Source organism: Asterias amurensis, chromosome 9 (genome assembly GCF_032118995.1).
Source record: "Asterias amurensis chromosome 9, ASM3211899v1".
In the NCBI taxonomy this organism is placed as follows: domain Eukaryota; kingdom Metazoa; phylum Echinodermata; class Asteroidea; order Forcipulatida; family Asteriidae; genus Asterias; species Asterias amurensis.
The window spans coordinates 22,542,174-22,561,371 of record NC_092656.1 but is presented as its reverse complement, the minus strand read 5'-3'; the positions used below and the strand labels follow the sequence as shown (position 1 = coordinate 22,561,371).

Genomic DNA, 19,198 nt, shown 5'->3' with positions numbered 1-19,198 from the left:
TGTCGACATGCTAAAAACTACAGCACCTCAGCAAGAAATATTTTAAGGGAAGCTTTCTACTATCATTATCTTCAAACCGTGTAAGTTTTTTGTAAATCTGTGGACATTGTGTTTTGTGTCCCACAAAAAGTACTCCAATCTTTTAAAGGAACTTGTGCCGTTCTGATTAACCGTATGACTGATCCCCAATCTAAACTATGAGGCAAGCTGTAATAGAAACCAATGTCACCAGACTTTTCAGGAACAAACAGGATTCAAAAAAAAAAAAAAAAAAACACTTTACATGTAGCTGGTCTTCACATTCAGACATTCACAAATCACCAAACTACATGTGTAGCTGGGTACAAAGCAGAATATACAACAATTTGTATAACGAATAACTTATGTCATTTTGTAGGGGATTAAGATCAGACAGTTCCAACAGCAAGAGGGATTTCAATTGTCTGTGGTTTACATTTTCAAATCCTGCTCTGTTAATTTTGTCTTTTTTAAACATTAATAAAGGACTTATATCCAGTCGGTTTTCTCTTGTAAATTATAACCTGATCGAGATTTTCCATAACTTTTGACAGTGTTACTTCTCTCATTACAGGGTCTTGAGAACACATTCATACATAGTCTTGGGACTCTCTCTCCACAAAATGTCTTCCATGACCTCTCAGTGACTATCCGAGAGACAGCATTCCTGATGGAGGGTACTAATGCAGCCATCAGCCGTGGTGAGTTCTTGAAGACCCTCAGTGACGTCAGAGATGTTTCCATATCGGCGTCGCTCACAGATATTGCTCATCAGTCAAGGTAAGTACTGCCTCTAGCTACAGGGCAATCTCGGTGGTCCAGTTGGTAAGACACTGCTCTTGAATTGCAAAGGTCGTGGGTTTGAATCTCACCCGAGTAATATGCCTGTGATTTTTTTTTTTTTTTTTTACAGAACTCGGGGGAAAGTACTGAGTTTACAGTCAGTGCTAATACACACTGGTGTATATAGGTACCCCCCCCCCCCTAAAAAATTAAAAATACTTAATACTCAACAGCTCAAGGTAAGGTTTCTGTATCAAAAAGTAAAAACAAAAGATGCAACTTTCCTGATTTAAGTTGGAAATTTGACTTTTTGATTTGTTGCCCAAATTAAATTTCTGTCCTCCCAACGAAAAACTGTGCATCTCAATTTTTATCCTCAAATATGTGTTTTACTCCCCGGAAAATATGTAAATGTTATGTCTAAAAGATGAATCGTTTCTCAGATTCAAAAGTCTGGCGTGAAATGTTTTCCAACTGTTTTGTTGCTTTGCATCCAAAAAATATTGACCAAGCAAGAAGTGGTCCTTTTTCACCTTGTAAATATCTCATGCCCATGTTTTGTTTCCTCTCGTAGTATTGGTCAAGTGTCATTCTCTTCAGCAACAATGTTTGATTCAGCACAGTATGATCCCCAGGCTATGAGAGCACTCTCTGTTGAGCAGTGTAGCTGTGGCAATGGTTATACAGGCTATTCATGTGAGGTAATGTATGGTCGACCAGGCTAGGTTAATAATACCAATCAAATGACAAATGGATCCGAATTAGTATCACACAGTCTAACATTCATATGCATCCTGTATTTTATGTATTTTTTAAATATACTCCAGAGTGAAATCCGCAGTTTTGATTAGCATTACGGGCCAACCCTTGAGCGTTGTGCACATACGCAGTAGTATACATGTAGTTGTGTATCAATTAATTTTCAACTACAGCATGGTGTTTTAGTGTTTGGTAAACAAGCCAGTTCCTGTGTTGAAATGTAGGTTTGCAACCTTCTCTCAGGCCGAAATTGAAACGAAAAGTGTTCTATGGTATGATAAAAATGTTACTACAATGTTGGTTCGGTTTAGGGTGTAATAAGGAATACATCTACTCTCGGAGTGTGTATCAGGCTCCTTAACTAGATATAGTCCGTATCACACCCAAACTCACCTTATAAGTTATGGAGAATGGACAAGAAAGCGTAGATTTGTGAATAAGATGTATGAGCCGAAGGCGAGTACATTGTACTCAAAATCTACACTTTAGAGTCTCTTCTCTGACTTAAACTAGTTTCCCCATTGGTTATCTAACAATTTCAATAAATCAAGTTCTCAATAAAAACAACACACATTTAGTTAGTCTATCAAAAAATGTCTTGCCAAACGACGGTTGATGACATTTTATAGTGATTTTACAAAAAATGAAGGCCTACTTTAGTGCTTGCAACATTATCGAGTACGTCAGTTTGCTCATCTTGCGAAAGTGTTTTTTTTCTAATCTGGAAAATGTTTTTGGAATTGAAAGATAACATATTGTCAGTTATGTTTTGTTGCACGTGATGAACCACTGAACTGTAGATTATGTTACAAACATACACTGCAGTGTACATTCGTAACGAATCTACAGTTGAGTGTAGATTCGTTAAAATATTCTACACTTTTAACAACAGAGTGATGTCACAGAAATAGTTTAACATGTAACATTTCCCAGAGTTTATGAAAAGTTGTTGACTTCTTTATTGTAGGAATGTGCCATGGGATACAGCAGAGTCAATGTGACTGGACATGCCTTCTTTGGCGAGTGTACAGCGTGTGACTGTAATGGGCACAGTCAGTCATGTGATGCAACCACCGGTCAATGTCTTCAATGCATGCACAACACCACAGGTACATATGTAACCTCTGCCATGCAATATGCTAATTTCCCTCATGCATACATAATAATGCATAACTGGTTTTTATAATTGCGCTTTTCACAAGCATTCCAACATCATTACTAGTCCTAATCATTACCCCTGGTCACTGAGCCATTAAAATAAATCCTTTAACGATCTCATAATCTGATAATCTAAACCACCTTTTTCCAGGTTTCAATTGTGAGATTTGTGCCGATGGTTACCATGGTGAAGCTACCCTAGGAACAGCCAATGACTGTGCAGTATGTCCGTGTAGTCCGCCCAGAGCAGAGAACACCTCGTGTTCTGTGATTGAAGGCACTGTGACTTGTTCTGCGTGTTCTCCGGGTCACCTAGGCCCACTATGTGACAGGTGAATGTTAACGACCCCATTGCTAATAATAGTGCAGTTCATATATAGTGATATGGAAAGGTTAGCAGTAATCCGCATCCACAGTACTTAAGCAGCATGCAGGACCGAATTCAAACTCTGGTGTTTCTGATCAGCAGAGTGTGGGTTCGAATCCCCAGCCGTGACATTTGTGTCCTTAAGCAAGACAACTTAACCTTGGTTCTTCGGATGGGACGTAAAGCCGTTGGTCCTATGTGTTGTGTAACGCATGTAAAAGAAACCAGTGCACTTATCGAAAAGAGAAGGGGTTCGCCCCAGTGTCAGAATTGGGTCTCAGAATTCATCACTGCAGTAATGTATCTTTCTGAAAGTTTTTATATCTCAGCGCCTTGAGTACCTTGTTTGGTACATAACGTGCGCTATATAAGACTTCAATATTTATTGTGTATTAGTCCGAGGAGTTCAAAATTAAGTGGTAACCTGTGATTAAGAACGTGATTGTACCAGACAATATTCAAATCTAACGCAAATGGCTTATTGTTTTCAATTATAAATGACCATTTTCTGGAAAACTAAACAGGTGTGACACATTTCACTATGGGCAACCTGAACTCTCTGATGGCTTCTGTACACCCTGCTCCTGTAATGGAAACACTGACCAGTGTGACAGCATTACTGGTCAGTGCTTGGGTTGTGGCTCAAGGACAGTTGGTTTCAACTGTGAACGTTGCCAGGACTTCACGTATGGGGATGCATCGTTGCGCAACTGCCAAGGTTGGTAAAAAACTACAGGTGGAAGTGTCCTGGTCAAGCGGTTAAAGCATAGAATCCAAACTCTGGTGTTTCTGATGAGCAGAGTGCGAGGTCGAGTCCCAGCCTTAAAGGAACACGTTGCCTTGGATCGGTCGAGTTGGTTTTTGAAAAGCGTTTGTAACCGTTTTTCATAAAATGCATATGGGTAGAAAGATGTTGTAAAAGTAGAATACAATGATCCACACAAACATACCTCAAAATTGCGTGGTTTTCCTTTTACCTCGTCGACTAACACGTCGGCCATTTATGGGGGTCAAAATTTTGACTCCCATAAATGGCCGACCGTGTTGGTTCGCACAGTAGAAGGAAAACCATGCAATTTCGAGGCAAACTTGTGTGGATCATTGTATTCTACTTTTAAAACGTCTTTCCAACCATATGCATTATATAAAAAACGGTTACAAACGCTTTTGTTTTGACCAACTCGTCCGATCCAAGGCAACGTGTTCCTTTAAGCAAGACACTTAATCATTGCTTCGTCCTTCGAATGGGACGTAAAGCCGTTGGTCCAATGTTTGTAAAAGAGCCCAGTCAATGCCAGTGCACTTATCGAAAAGAGAAGGGGTTCGCCCTGGTGTTCCTGGCTGTGGCTGCTAAATGCGCCGTAGCACCTTGTAAACCCTTATTTGGTGCTGCTACATTGTATATTATTGGGTCTCAGAATTCATAACTTTCAATAACCTCTCATTCTGTATAAATGTATATACTAAGCGTAGGGTTAGACTTTGATATATAGGTTGCCTTGGCCAATTTTAGCAAAAATTAATGCAAGTTCATGACTTCAAATTCACATATTTTCCCCTAATCCTGTCAAACTACATGTGCTTGTAGACATTTCCTTTGAACTATGAAAGGGAGGTATACGTTCGGTAATCTTTCCCTAAATTTAAAGGCAACAAAAACTGTTGGTGAGAAGCCTACAGCAGTGTTCAAGAGTATAAAGCGTTTTTAAAAACATTTCACTTCCAAGTAATGTGGGTAAATGTAAAAAAGATATCATTTTTTGTCCCCCAAAATTTGAATCTGAGAAGCGTTACTGCCATATTTTAGTACCGAAAAAAATGCCTGAAGCCAAGTTTTACTTGTACTGTGAATGCGAAGCAAATTTTGACGTTACATGTACAGGGCATTTTTCGCAGGGAAAGTTTCACAGGATAAATTTGTGACATACAAAATTTGTATCACATTTGACATTCACGCTCACATTCACTGGAAGTACCAGGCTTTAGAGTTACTTGTCATAATTCATAATTCAAAAGTTAAAATATACTTGATTCTTCTCACGTTTAGATTGCAACTGTGATTCAGTAGGCTCCACTGGTTTTCTTTGCAACCATACGAACGGCCAGTGTCCGTGCCAACCAGGCATTGGTGACCGCCGTTGCAGCACCTGCCTACCAAACTACTACAGTTTCACTAATCAGGGCTGTCAGGCCTGCGAGTGTAACGAGTATGGTTCCCTGACTCAACAGTGCGATAACAGCGGAGTGTGTAGTTGTCGTTCTGGCGTTCAGGGTATCAAGTGTAACCAGTGTGTGGTTGGGAAGTACGGATTGCCACATCAAGCATGTGCAGGTAAGGGATATTCAATACACTAATTAATAGTTTTGATAATCATTCATTAGTCCACCCTCGACATGCTCGAACGCCTCCAGTCAAAACTCTTTCATGGAGTATTTTGAAACCAAGAAATGAAAGAGTTTTTCAATTAATCTTGATTTTTATTCTTCTCTTAAACCAAATTGAGTTGGAAGTTAGTCCAGGGTTCCTGAACAAATATATTATATTTATTGAACAAACCAGTAGCGGAGGAGCCGCCAATTACAAAGTCTTAAATTTAGTTATTCAAGTTTTAGGTCTTAAAAGGTATAAATGAATATTTGGTTTGTGGTAACACCATGTATGTGTCTACATACTTTCCAGGTAGATTTCTGTTCCTTAGAGAACTGTTTTTCTTTTTATTCTTCTTTTGCGGAGTAGATTTTTTGTAATTCAGGAGACTTCTCAGTTCTGAAAAGAACTGTCCTGCTTGTTAACTACTACCTGGGCGAAAGGTAGAAAATCAGTCGGGACCACTAGAGTTAACTTTCAGTTGATCTTTTTAGTTGAGCTGTCAGTTTATCTTTATTAACTTCACAAACGCTGAGTGAGTTCTTAACTGGTCTTACAGGAACACGTTGCCTTGGATCGGATGAGTTGGTCTATTAAAAGCATTTGTAACCGTTTGTTATAAAATGTATATAGTTAGAAAGAGGTTTTAAAAGTAGAATACAATGATCCACACAAATTTGCCTCGTAATTGCGTAGTTTTCCTTTTACTTTGCGAACTAACACGGTCGGCCATTTATGGGAGTCAAAAATTTGACTCCCATAAATGGCGGACCGTGTTATCCGACGGTGTAAAAGGAAAACCGTGCAATTTGGAGGCATGTTTGTGTGGATCATTGTATTCTACTTTAACAACATCTTTCTAACCATATGCATTTGATAACAAACGGTTACAAACGCTTTTTCAAAGACCAAGTCGACCGATCCAAGGCAACGTGTTCCTTTAACCAAATGGGATGTAATTTTGAATAAAATAATGAAAGCCTCATGATTGTGACTGCGATGCGACAGGTTCATTAGGAGGAGCGAAAACACGATGTAATTTTTGTTTTTAAATAATGGAAGCCTCATCCTACTTTCTGCCGATAGATTGCGACTGTGATGTAACAGGTTCAGTGGGAGGAGCCACTGCTGTTTGTGAAGTCATCGATGGCCAGTGTCCTTGTAAGTTAGGAGTTGGCTCGCGACGTTGTGGCGAGTGCTTACCGACATATGTCAACTTCACCGATACTGGTTGCAGTAGTGAGTATCTACAGTGTTACATAAGGATTGAAATATTTGAATAGCAAAGTCTCGTCCTTCCTCTATTCTGAACCCCATTCATGTATTTCCACTTCACTGCTTATGTTTCACTTAGTTACCTGTTCATGATTGTTGTGTTGTCATTTAGCCTTCGAGAAAGACTCTGCTAGAGTCCAAATGTCAGGCCATTAACTATTTTTTGCATTTATACCATCAATCCATTTAGTTGATAAATTGTTTGCAACAGCTTATTTTATTTTCTTCCTCTATGAAATCAACAGGATGCGACCAGTGTGTAGAAACTCTGCAGAATTCGACAGTCAACCTGTTCGTTCTCTGGAATTTACTCTGGGGTCAAGCGAGCCTCTTGAACGACCTCCAGCAGCGAGATGTTGAGCTTGAAGCACTAAGACCTCAGGTCAACGCCACGGTGACGGAGCTAACAGACACTCTGACCAGCTTTGATGCCTTGAGGGTGCAGATTGAAGGAATAGATGAACAGCAATATGTTGCCGATGTCAACAACCTTGTCTCGATGGTTAGTCAATATTTCAAATTTGTTATTGACCCCCACGCACAATAATGCACGTACATGTAGCTCCTGCACAAAGTTTTCTGCCAACCAAGGTTGGAAAACTGTAGGAAACAAATGCAAACACAAAACAGATTTGTAGTCAAGTTAGACAACTATTCAAAAACAGTGTTTAATTTTGTTGTATTTTTTGTTAATTAAAAGTTTGCAGAAATATTGAAAATGGACATGGCATCTGCTACACGAATGAATGTTTTGCTGACAATCGGCCGTCCATGCCAACCAGCGCGATTTGATTATCAACATTGAATGGTTGTTTCCACTTTTGGGGAACAAATTCCTTTGTGTACATATTGACTCCAATTAAGAATGTGTAAGTTTGCTGCGCATTGTCCAAGGGATCAATATCTGACAAATTTCTTTTGCAGTTTTTTTTCTTCAAATTGTTGATGTGTCATGAATCGTAAGTTAATTACATGTAGTAAGACACAGCCAGCTTTATTGTTCCTTGTATCTGCGATGTTTATTCCCATTCTGTTTTATCATAACATCTTGAGTGTTTACAAAAAGCAATATTTTCTCTCGATGAGAGTGTTTTATTAAATTGAGTTCTGAACCCAAAGCCCTAAGGGCAAAACATGTTTGGCGTCATCATCCGCTTTCTTTTACGGGGCTGCTTCCTTGTTTGTTTGCCGCAAAAGGATACATTTGAACTATCTCAGACAAAACTAAATAATTTTTTTAAAATGGCTCAGCCGGTTGTCTTTAGAAATGTGTGTCTGCTGGTCATTTTGAAGAAAAAGGCCCTCCTTCTGTTTCTCAAAAAGGCAGAATGGTCAACATGTTTTTCTTAAATTTGGCCTAACAACTACCTTGCTGAACTCCTCATGTCATCCTAGGTCGGACAAGCCATGGAGAATTCTCAAACCCTCCTGAACCAGGCTAGTGTTCAGCTTGAGCGGATCCAAGTCCTTCAAGCTGAGGCCGATGCAGTTCTCCTGGGAGTCCACCAGACCAACCAGACTGTCATTGACTACATCAATACCTTGATTCAGTGGGGCGCTTCGTCACAGGCCTTTATGGATGCTGCTGCTGTGAAGGAAGCGGAGCTTGTAACTGTGTCGTTTGACAGCCAAGACAGGTTGATACAGGCTGAGTTGACTAGAAGTCTTAATCTGTCTAGAGATGCCAACGCTTTGATTGCAACGATCTCTGCACAGGCAAGTAGCGCTAAAATTAAGTGTGTTTCTCAAACTATTTATATGTCTGGTTAAAGGAACATTACAGAATTGGTTTTAATAGCAAAACAGTTGCTGTCAGTGTAAACACTTTATGTAATCCGCCATATACATAAACTGACAAACCTGTAGAAGTTTGAGATCGCTCGCCCATCTGGGTCACGAGAGAATAGTGACAAACCGATTACAACTTTTGCAATGCATCGGTGCCAAAATAAAAATGAGTAAAGCGCTCCCTGAGCGATAAACTCCAAAACGCGAAGACATTTCAGACAGAAATATTTCAAGGGATGTTTTCTACCATCATCATCATTAGACTTAGTAAGTTTTATGTAAATCTTTGATCTTCACGATTTTTGTTTCTTACAATTTCTGTAACGTTCCTTAGATCGAGTCACACTGCAGTGATAACCATCACGAAGCAAAGAGAACGCATTCTATTGGTTGAATGAGCGTGTGCGTATTCTGAGTAGAGCAATTGGTCATCTCTTGCACTGATGTTACACTGATGTTAGATTTCAAAATGCATGCAAAGTTTGGGTGTTTGTGCAAATGATAGATGTGAATTGATACCTCAATTTACCTCACAGGTAACAAGCTACTAAAAGGTTTATGGTGCTTTCAAAATACTTGGTAACAAAAAACAGTGCCTTTTTGTAAATGTTTCAGTTATTTACTAAAACGTTTTAGGATTTGGCTACTTATTTAACACAAAACATAATGTCCACAGATTTACATTAAACTTACTCAGTTTGAAGATAATGATCGATGGTAGAAAGCTTCCCTTAAAATATTACTTGGTGAGGGGCTGTAGTTTTGGGGAAATGAGTAAAGCAAAGTCACGATCATCTCTGTCGTCAGTGAGACGAAAATTATTTTAGCATGTAAAAACAAACTAGTTGGTATTTTACCATAGAATACATGTACCATAACTGGTTGGTATGTTTTTACATGCTACAGCACCTCAGTAAGTAATATTTTCAGGGAAGCTTTCTACTTCAAACTGTTTAAGTGTAATGTAAATCTGTTGACATTGTGTAAAAAGTAACCAGACACGCTTTAATCATCAAGTGCACAGCTGCATGTAGCAAACAAGTTTGACACTGTTAGCTGAAATTGCAGAGAGGGTGAAGCAGAGCCTTGACGTTAATCAGATCCATAATTCTCCCTGCTTTGTTTTCTAATATTAGGCATTGGAGAGTAACACAGTCAACGTCTTAGTGAGTACAGCACAGGCTCAGCTCTTAACGACAGGCCAACTTGCAGCAGATACTCAAAGCTTGCTGGATAGCGTCGAAGCCACTCTTGATCAAGTCAACACTGTCATCATGCAGACTGAGGTCAGCTAGCTAATAACAGTAATAATAATAATAATAATGGTTACTTATATAGTGGTTACTTATATGTAATAAATAGGGTAGATGGCCTTAGCTTTCGATCCAAACCGGACCTTCTTCAGAGGCATAAAACAAGTACAAACAAATACATATCCATTTATAGAAAAAGAGAGTGGGAAGGGATTAAGGGAAGGATCCAGAAAGAAGCAGGAAAATAACAGCCGAAGCTGTGGTTTTGAAAAATGCCATACTTCTTGATTGTCATTTTAGGTTCAGTTGAACTACTCCAGCCAGCTCCTATCACAGTCTAGAGTCACCCTACAAAGGGTCGGCATCATGCTCGCTATGAGCAACGCGGACATCGCTGACGGTGATCAAGCTTTCCTTGATGCAAACATCATCAGGCAGGGGAGCCCGAGTGGGACATCCGGGATTCCAGTTGACACAAGCATCAACCAGAAAGGTCTGTTTGTTTGTTTGTTTTTTTGTTTGAGTGGAACTCAAGGGAACTCGGCAAACTCCCACAAAGGGATATAAAATCAGCAAATCTAAACCTTATGTGGTGCTGTTTTGCAGCTATAGTAGACTTTTTTTCCAATCGTTAAGTTTCTTTAGAAAGAACCAGTGGTTTACGACTCCTTGTTTCTGTGAGTAAATGCTCAAACCTTACTATACTAGATTACATGTATGTCTCCACAATGCAAATTTTCAAATCCTACTCATGCACATGTACATACATGTAGAGTTATATCTGTAAGCCTTTCTAGATTGTATCTCCACCCACAAAGCCAACTTTCAAGTCCTACTCATGTACAATGTAACTGTTAACCTTACTGGATTGTGAAGTTTAAAACTCTACTTAAAAGCTCGGTCCATTAACAGCGCCAGCCACCAACCAAGGTCATTAACACTGAGTGAAGACCGGGTCCTCGTACTGTTGTTCCCTGATAAACTAATGTCCATTATCTTTTTAGGGTTTAACGGATGGATTGCTGCTGAGTCGGCCGCTAGAGCCCAGATTCAGGAGGTGCAACAATATCAGCCAAGCACCGATGGTAGTCTAATACTTGCAGAGAACCACCTGGAGACATTGACTACACAAGCTCAGGAATCTACTACGTATGTTTATTTATTTGTTAGTAAAGTGGACAGAGACAGCTGTCGATTTCACCAAACTCTTCCTAACTTAGGATGAATCTTAGGACTTAGAACGGGTTCAGTTCCGTATCCAAATACGTAGGACGCATTGAACCCATCCTAAGTTAAGAGGGGTTACTTGTCCTAACTTGAATGAGGATTTATCTTCGCATTTTTTTGAAATCTCGTGCTGGCCCTCTTATTAAAAAATACATGCAAAATACACCAAAAGCCAAATCCATACGATGACTTCTAAAATATAAAGAGTTATTTGTGCCGTCGCTCTTCTGAGTGAGCTAATATATTTAGCCCATAGGTTTGGCGGTCTCCCTATTTTGTTAAAGGAACATTTTGCCTTGGATCGGTCGAGTTGGTCTGTGAAAAGCATCTGGGCGAGTAATATTTTAAGGGAAGCTTTCTACCATCATAATCTTCAAACCATGTAATGTAAATCTGTAGACATTGTGTGTTTTGTGTCGTACAAAAAGTACCCAAACCCTTTAATGAAACTAAGTCTTGTGCACACAGACTGTTTGCCGGAGCACAGACCAATGGCCAGCAAGCTGTAGAGGTCATCAAACTCTTCCAAGACGTGGTGTCCTCCATTACTGAAGCAGAGAGTACATCCCAGGCAGCTAGCAGCAGCATCCAGACCACGTTGCAGTATGTGAATACCAGGACTCTAGAAGCGCTTCAATCTGAGGCCCAGCAGTCTAAGGATGACAGCATGGTGTTGGAGACGGAGGTCACTAGTAGAAGCACTGACGTGGCAGGTGAGAAATGTGTCCCCCCACCCAAACCCTCTCAAAAAAAAAAAAAAAACCCTCTCACCCCCTACCCGGCACTTCCATGGCAAATTAGCATAATCTAAAAAATTTCATTTTGAGAAAAGCAAGTACAGAAATTTTATTTTAAATCTTTAGACATACACGATGAATTAAGCCAGTTTGCCATAAAAACGGGACAAAGTGTAAGATACATGTATACATGTTTTATTCACATCTACGTATTCAGAGCATTTATTTTAAATTTGTTTCGTTTGTTTATTTGCCAAGAAACTTGTTTTTCTCTTTTGTTTGCCAAGTAAGTAGTCTATGATCCAACTGGGCTAGGAACTAGCTTTTCTGTCTTATTGCAAAAAAACAAACAAGGTTTGCTTTTGTATTTCCAAGAAACTCGTTTAATTAATTGTGTTGTTGCCAATCAACTATTTTGGAGGTGATCAATTTGCCTTCAAACTGAGTAAAACCAATCCTACTTAATAATAGATGTTAAATTTGCATCGGGGATAAAGAACATTTATTTGGATTTTACCCATATACACCGATGTCTGTTAGCACTGTACACTAAGTACTTACCCGAGTTCTGTGAAAAAAATCACAGGCATATTACTGGGGTGGGATTCAAACCCACGGCCTTTGCAATCCTACTTACCTACGCATGTTTTCATACAGTTTCCTTACTTTTTTTTTGGACAATCTTCAGCTTTGGAACAGTCCCTGCAAACAGCCAACGAGACGCTCGTATCTGCCGAGGAGTTGTGGAACACCATTACAGCTAATCATGTAATACTACAACAGGAAGCTTCAGCGTTGTCACAAATAGCCAACGGTAAAGTAGAGAAGATGTTAACAATGTTTTGTGTACAGTTTTCCAAAATGTATTGTCTAAATTGCTATTACATTTTTAATGTTCCTACTGTATAAACATTTTGCTATACTTCTATAGTGTACCCGCCGAGGCCTGGTTCTTGATAATTTACCTCTATTTCGTCTCGGTAAAATTATCAAGAACCAGGCCTCGTTGGGATTAAACCACTAGTTGAAAACCTTTTCACTACACATGATTCCCTTAGTAATAAGAATAAGAATAATTTTTTCTTGTCAACAGATCCTCAGATTCAACCAGCCATCAACCAAGGCTTGGCCTCGGCAAACTCTGCTCTAGAAACCAGCGTATCTACCCTCAACAGTACCCAAGCCCTCCAGAGCACCCTGGCCACTAAAGCGGCTGAAATCTTAGCCATTCAGGACACCAACAACATGACAACCAGTCAGCTCGCTGGCATTCCAGCTGTCAGTAAGTTGAGGGCACTGTTTCGTTTAGGGTCCTTTATACTAGTAAAAATTTTCAATTATTATTATTATTATTATTATTATTATTTTTTTTTATGCAAGACGCCAGACACACGAGGCCTGAAGGCCACTTCAAAGTGTGAGCTACAATTATTATTTTTTTCCAGAGGCCATTGCCACCTACTCCTAGGGCTGAAACAGGGTTACCCCTTTTACAGTCCGTACGGATGTACATGTACATTGTAGGCTTGGTCACCACCTCGTCACGACCAAGATTCAAACCCACACTCTGCTGATCAAACACCAGAGCTTGAATCTGGTGCTCTTAACCTGTCTTTCTGGACTGTCTTTCTATATTTAACTCCGCGGTAGTAGAATATAGAAAGACATTTTACTAAAGAACAAACTCTACCTGGCAAGAAGCAAACTAATATATTTTATGGACAATAAACATTGAATTAAATTAAACTCAAGATATTTCTTACTGTCTGGTTGAATCCTCCAATAGTTGACCCAGTTGAATCAGACCTCACCATCTTGACTGAGAAAACAGACCTCCTAGTCTCCCTGCGCAATGAGACCACATCAATTCGCAGTGTGATAAACGAGCGAATGGCTCGCCTCCGCGAGAAACTCCGCAGCGTGCAGAATAAGATCGCCGACTCCAAGCAGCCGGCACGATTCCTTGGCCAGACGTCGCTGGAAGTCCAGATGGATCTAGCGGGAAGCTCAACATTGTCTAATGAGGTCCAAGTTAAATTTAAGGTAGTTAAAATTACTATTGAAGTGTATCATAGACCAATGGAGTGTTGTGGCTGAGCGGAGTACATGGACATGGTGTCCTGCACAGTGCTCAAGCTTTGGGCACAATTTCATAGAGCTGCTTAAACACACAAATAAGCTAAGCAAAACAAAATAAGTATTGTCATTTTGATGCTCGCCTTCAACGGCAAAAGTGGTTCTATTTTTTTCTTGATTCGATAATGAATTTTTTTTTTAGAAGTGTACAGATATCAAAAATATGTTTAAATGGTAAACAAAAACGTTATAAACAAGTTTAAATAGCATTTCCATCAACAAAATGTTTGCTCGAGTACTTCTTCAAGCAGTATTTTCCACTAAAGCAGCTCTATGAAATTGGGCCCTGAGGTTATCAGAGAGTTCCTGTCTTGGCACTTGTGCCCTTCAACACAATTACTTCGGATCCAGAATTGGTGCGTCTTTGTTGTTTCGAGGGAGTTTGTTTCAAAGAGTGGGAGAAGACGTAGAAAAGACTCAGTGGCCGAATGATTTTGTTGATGTCGATGGAACAGACAAGAAGAGTTTGTGATTTAGGAGTGGAGTTTTCTTGAAGGCTCAAATATATCAGTACACAGAATCTCATTGTGGATTCCAGGTGGGCGCAGCAATCCGAGTGGGTATACATGTATCTTGAAATTCTGCTTATGTCTTGCCTAACATTTGCGTCTTCTGTTTTAGGCTGACAGTCCCGATGGGCTGGTGTTTCTGGTAGAGACGCCCCAAGCACAGCACTTGAGTGTGGAGTTAGTGGAGGGTAAAGCTCAGTTCAGCTTTGATGTCAGTCAAGACACCGTCACGATAAGCAGTCCCATTGAAGTTTGCTGCGGAGAATGGTACCACCTCATTGGGACAAGGTGAGTAGATTTTGAAAATGAATCGGTAAAATTAATCTTCACTTGTCAGCGGTTTATTCCATGTGTATGTCAATATGAAACGAAACACCTGCAAATGTTATGTAAAAATTATGTAAAGTATTATGATATCACAGTGAAATGTTCCTACATGTATTAATGTCAATGAGTATCTTAAAGGCACTGGACACCTTTGGTAATTGTCAAAGACTAGCTTGGTGTATCTAAACATGACATATGCATGCCATAACTAAATTGTGAAAATTTGAACTCAATTGGTTGTCAAGGTTGGGAGAGAATAATTGAAGAAGAAACACTCGTTATACTGTTCTTGCTGCACAAGATGTGTGATTTCAGATGCTTGAATTTGAGACCTCAGCTGAGGTCTTTTCAAATATTTTAGTGAGAAATTACTTCTTTTATCAAAAACTATGTTACTTCAGAAGGAGCCGTTTCTCACATTGTTTTATACTATCAACAGTTCTCTATTGCTCGTTGCCAAGTAAGTTTTTATGCTGACAATTATTTTGAGTAATTACCAATAGCGTCCACAGTGCCTTAAATACATGGGCATATACATAAATTGATTGAGTGTTCACACTCGCCAAACACTTACTGGTCAATACCTGTAATACACAGCAAGGAGCTGGTACTGGTTTTCTTACAGATTTAAATGCATTCTTCTGTGCCAAACAAACATCATTCCACACTTTCGTGGCTCTGGCTTTAAAACTCGGGTTTCGTTGAGCGAGGCCTTGACAGAGAGCGCGAACTCAATAATACGCCACTAGAGGGTGTCTTTTCCTAAAGCCCCAAAACTTGAACTTGTGACGTGTCATGGCCTAGCGGTAGAGCACCGGATTCAGACTGGTGTTTCTGATCAGCAGAGTGTGGGATGTCTCAGTCGTGACAGCTGTGTCCTTAATATATAAAAGCAAGACACTTAACCATGTAGTTTCGTCCTTCGGATGAGACGTATTAAGCCGTTGGTCCCGTATGTTGTGTGAGGCCTGTCAAAAAACCCAGCCACTTATCGAAAAGAGAAGGGTTTACCCTGTTGTTCCCGGTTTGATTGGCAGCATGTTGCGCCACAGCACCTTGTTAACCATTAATGGTGCTAAGGATTAGATCTCATAACTCAAATGTAGTCCACGGACCTTGCAGGAAAATACTGTATGTTAAAGCGCCAGGAGCGTCACTGACTGATGGATATGTGCGCTTTAGGCCTATAAGAAGCCACTATAATTATTATTATTATTATTATTATTATTATTATTATTATTATTATTATTATTATTATTATTATTATTATTATTATTATTATTATTATTATTATTATTATTATTATTATTATTATTATTATTAACTACACTATTACTAATTTGTTCGTAGATATGCCAACGAGGGCCACCTGTCAGTCGTTAAGCTGAGTACCGGTGGAGCATCAACTAATTATGGATCTAGCCTCTTGACTTATGACAAATACTTCTCATTCCCTGTGGATCAGACATCATTCTACATTGGCGGTATCCCAACCTATTATCAAGTGAGTCTAAAACACATCCAGTGGAGACAAATTGTATTTTGTTAAATGAATATAATCTTATATATTTGGTTTGCGGTAAAACCATGTGTGTATCTAGCTATACTTGCAAGGTACATGTAGTTTTTATTATCTAGAGAACTGTCTTGCTTTATATTCTAATACTATTTTTGGAATTTGGGAGACTTCTCAGTCAAGAGAAAAAGATCTGTAACCTTGCTATCTCGCTAATGGGCAGTCTCGGTGGTCGAGTTGCTCTAAAATTGCAAAGGTCGTGGGTTCGAATCCCACGCGAGTAATATGCCTGTTATTTTTTCACATGACATGTACTTGGGAAAGAACTGAGTAAACAGTACAAACACACATCGGTGTAAGGGTAAAACCTTAATTAATATTCTTTATCCCTGATGCAAATTTCACATCCACTAATTCAATACGATATCCACTGCTAAAATATAGGATTCGCACTGCATCTAGCTATCCTCGATGCAAATTTAACAATGAATATATTCTTGTAAACAAGACCAACAAATATATTTGCTCGTCTTACACCAGCCCTCTCACACCTCTTCTCTATTGCAGACTTCAAATGTGCGCAGCCGTTACTTCACAGGGTGTATCTCGCACATGATGATTGATAAGAAAGAGTTGAACCTGTGGCGTCCATCGTCACAGCAGGGCTCCACATCCTGCTGCGAGGGTGCAGTTCTACCAGTCATTCCTCAGCCTGACGTCACACCAGGAGCTAGTTTCAGCGGCTTTGGTTACTATCAGGTATTATAATAATAACAACAAAATTATATTCAGTTTTTGTATAGTGCTTTTCACACCCGAAGGGCGTCTCAAAGCGCTTTCAACATTAGTTTACCCTGGTCACTGGACCTTAAATCATTCCTTAAACCAACTCAGCTTCCTTGGGAACAGGTACCCATTTACCCCTGGATGGAGAGAAGCAATTATAGTTAAGTGTCTTGCTCGGGGACACAATTGTTACGACTGGGACTCTAACCCACACTCTGCTGAGCAGAAACACCAAATCCTGAGGTCGGTGCTCTTATCCGCTCAGCCACGACACCCTACGCAGATTATAATGCCCCATTCTGAGATTCTCCCTTGTGATTTGTTTATAGTGTGTGTCATGTGATATGTCTTATTTTAACTAGAAAGCCACGCAAGCATGATGCACTATACCCATGCTATAACCTTACCAACCAACTTATATTTATAGTTACCATTGTGCTATGCCTGTAGCAAAGACGGCTTGTACCTTGGCTATGTAAGTGTATCTAATGGGGTGTTCTGCTCGTTCTTGTGCTAATGTTAAAACTATGACTCCCTCATTGATCACCAAATACCAACACTGTCCAGTGCCTTTAATCTGCCTGATATCCTGTTTCCCAGCAGAGTTTTCAAATATCATGAATGATTTATTCTTGAGGATTTCTAAAATTTCTCTTGTGTCCTTTTACTCCCTCAGATTCCGAATGATGGGTTTGACGTTTACCAGGGTGCCAGTGTGTCCATGGAGTTCCAAACCTCCCTGCCGGAGTCCGTCCTGTTCCTGGTCACCAGACCGGACCTCATCTCATACATCGGGATCTTCATGGAGGCCGGTAACGTCATCTTTGAAATGAACACTGCTGGCAATGCCAGGTACATCTTGAGGAGTCGCAAGACCTACGATGATGCGAGATGGTATCAGGTAAAGTGTCTTCGTTGATGTTTGACAGTTTTCTATGCCTGTAGCCCGGTTCGTATTTCCTGCGGGTGCGAATTCAAAGCAAATTTGGACGTCCAGCCTCGTTTTTGCGAGGGTAGAGGTTGATATTGTGAACGAAAAAGCCTTTATAGCAATATAAAGGGTTGCCCAGTTTGTATACTCCCAAGGGAGCTGAGAAACATTAAAAGGAATGTTATTGGCCCTATAATGACCAGGGCACTAATGTCAGGCGCATTGATACGGTTATTGTGAAATTCGCTACTGTATATGACAATTTGTTTTTATTATTATTAAACATATCAAGTGCCTCTAATTACCCATTTTACTTGCCTCCTCTTTGTATAATGTAGGTGAATGTAGCATACAACACCTCTCACTACAGCATGGATATCCGTTATGCCAACCAGACTGATGTGATTCTAGAGAGCTATCAGATGCGCACCCTTGCTCTCCTGAGCTTCACTAATCTACGCTATGCCTTCAAGTTAATCCTGGGCTCCCCAGATCCTTCCGTTGCCATTCTGTAAGTAATAAGAGTGGCTTCTGATATATTTCATGCTCCTTCGCTGCACTCTTGCGCATTAAAAACAGTTTCAATTTATTGAAGGACACACAACAAAACACACTTGGAAGACATTTTATTTCAGAATTCAATAAATCATGGGAGTGTGCTGTTGTCTAAAGCCATTGGACACTTTCGGTAAACAGTGTTGTCCAAGGCCCAAACTTGGTGTATCACAACTTATATATAAAATAACAATTCTGTGAAAGTTTAGGCTCAATCGGTCATCGGAGTTAGGAAAAAATAACGGGAAAACCCTTGTTTCCGCACGTTTCGCCGTGTCATGACATGTGTTTAAAATAATTCCGTAATCCTCAATGACGAGAATTTATATTGTTTTAATGTTTTCTCAAAAAGTAAAGCATTTCATGGAAATTGGCCCAAAGCAACCGGACTAAACACTGATTAATTTTTAAGAAAAGTGTTCAGCCTAAGTTTTCTAGTTCACTCATTTATTGTTGCTGAGACATACATCAACATTTGTGTCTTCTTTCTATGTTTTGCAGACGAGGACCAACCAGTCTTCGTTTTGCTGGTTGCATGAGGAACATCTTGTTGTCAAATGGCGCTTCAAGCGAGATGGTCAGCCGTCCTCTTAATGACACAACAGCCGTTTCCTACGATGGAGTCACATTTGATGGATGCAAAGGCGGCGTAAGTTGAACTGGATATTGAGGACTTTATAAAAATAGTGTAGTCTTGTAGGCTTC

The 19,198-nt window shown here is 39.8% G+C and overlaps 1 protein-coding gene across 1 annotated transcript in view; it reads left to right on the top strand.

Annotated features, from left to right (window-relative positions):
* Positions 1–19,198, top strand: part of LOC139941476 (laminin subunit alpha-1-like) — a 46,527-nt gene that overhangs the window by 14,876 nt on the left and 12,453 nt on the right. Inside the window, exons 18-39 of the mRNA XM_071937997.1 lie at positions 593–798; positions 1,376–1,502; positions 2,528–2,669; positions 2,870–3,050; positions 3,610–3,803; positions 5,133–5,417; positions 6,540–6,692; positions 6,974–7,230; positions 8,124–8,444; positions 9,653–9,802; positions 10,070–10,262; positions 10,774–10,918; positions 11,465–11,709; positions 12,422–12,547; positions 12,827–13,015; positions 13,520–13,776; positions 14,491–14,666; positions 16,056–16,209; positions 16,789–16,980; positions 17,684–17,908; positions 18,277–18,449; positions 18,995–19,142. Coding sequence (XP_071794098.1) covers positions 593–798; positions 1,376–1,502; positions 2,528–2,669; positions 2,870–3,050; positions 3,610–3,803; positions 5,133–5,417; positions 6,540–6,692; positions 6,974–7,230; positions 8,124–8,444; positions 9,653–9,802; positions 10,070–10,262; positions 10,774–10,918; positions 11,465–11,709; positions 12,422–12,547; positions 12,827–13,015; positions 13,520–13,776; positions 14,491–14,666; positions 16,056–16,209; positions 16,789–16,980; positions 17,684–17,908; positions 18,277–18,449; positions 18,995–19,142 — 4,239 coding nt within the window. The remainder of the gene's footprint in view (positions 1–592; positions 799–1,375; positions 1,503–2,527; positions 2,670–2,869; positions 3,051–3,609; positions 3,804–5,132; positions 5,418–6,539; positions 6,693–6,973; positions 7,231–8,123; positions 8,445–9,652; positions 9,803–10,069; positions 10,263–10,773; positions 10,919–11,464; positions 11,710–12,421; positions 12,548–12,826; positions 13,016–13,519; positions 13,777–14,490; positions 14,667–16,055; positions 16,210–16,788; positions 16,981–17,683; positions 17,909–18,276; positions 18,450–18,994; positions 19,143–19,198) is intronic.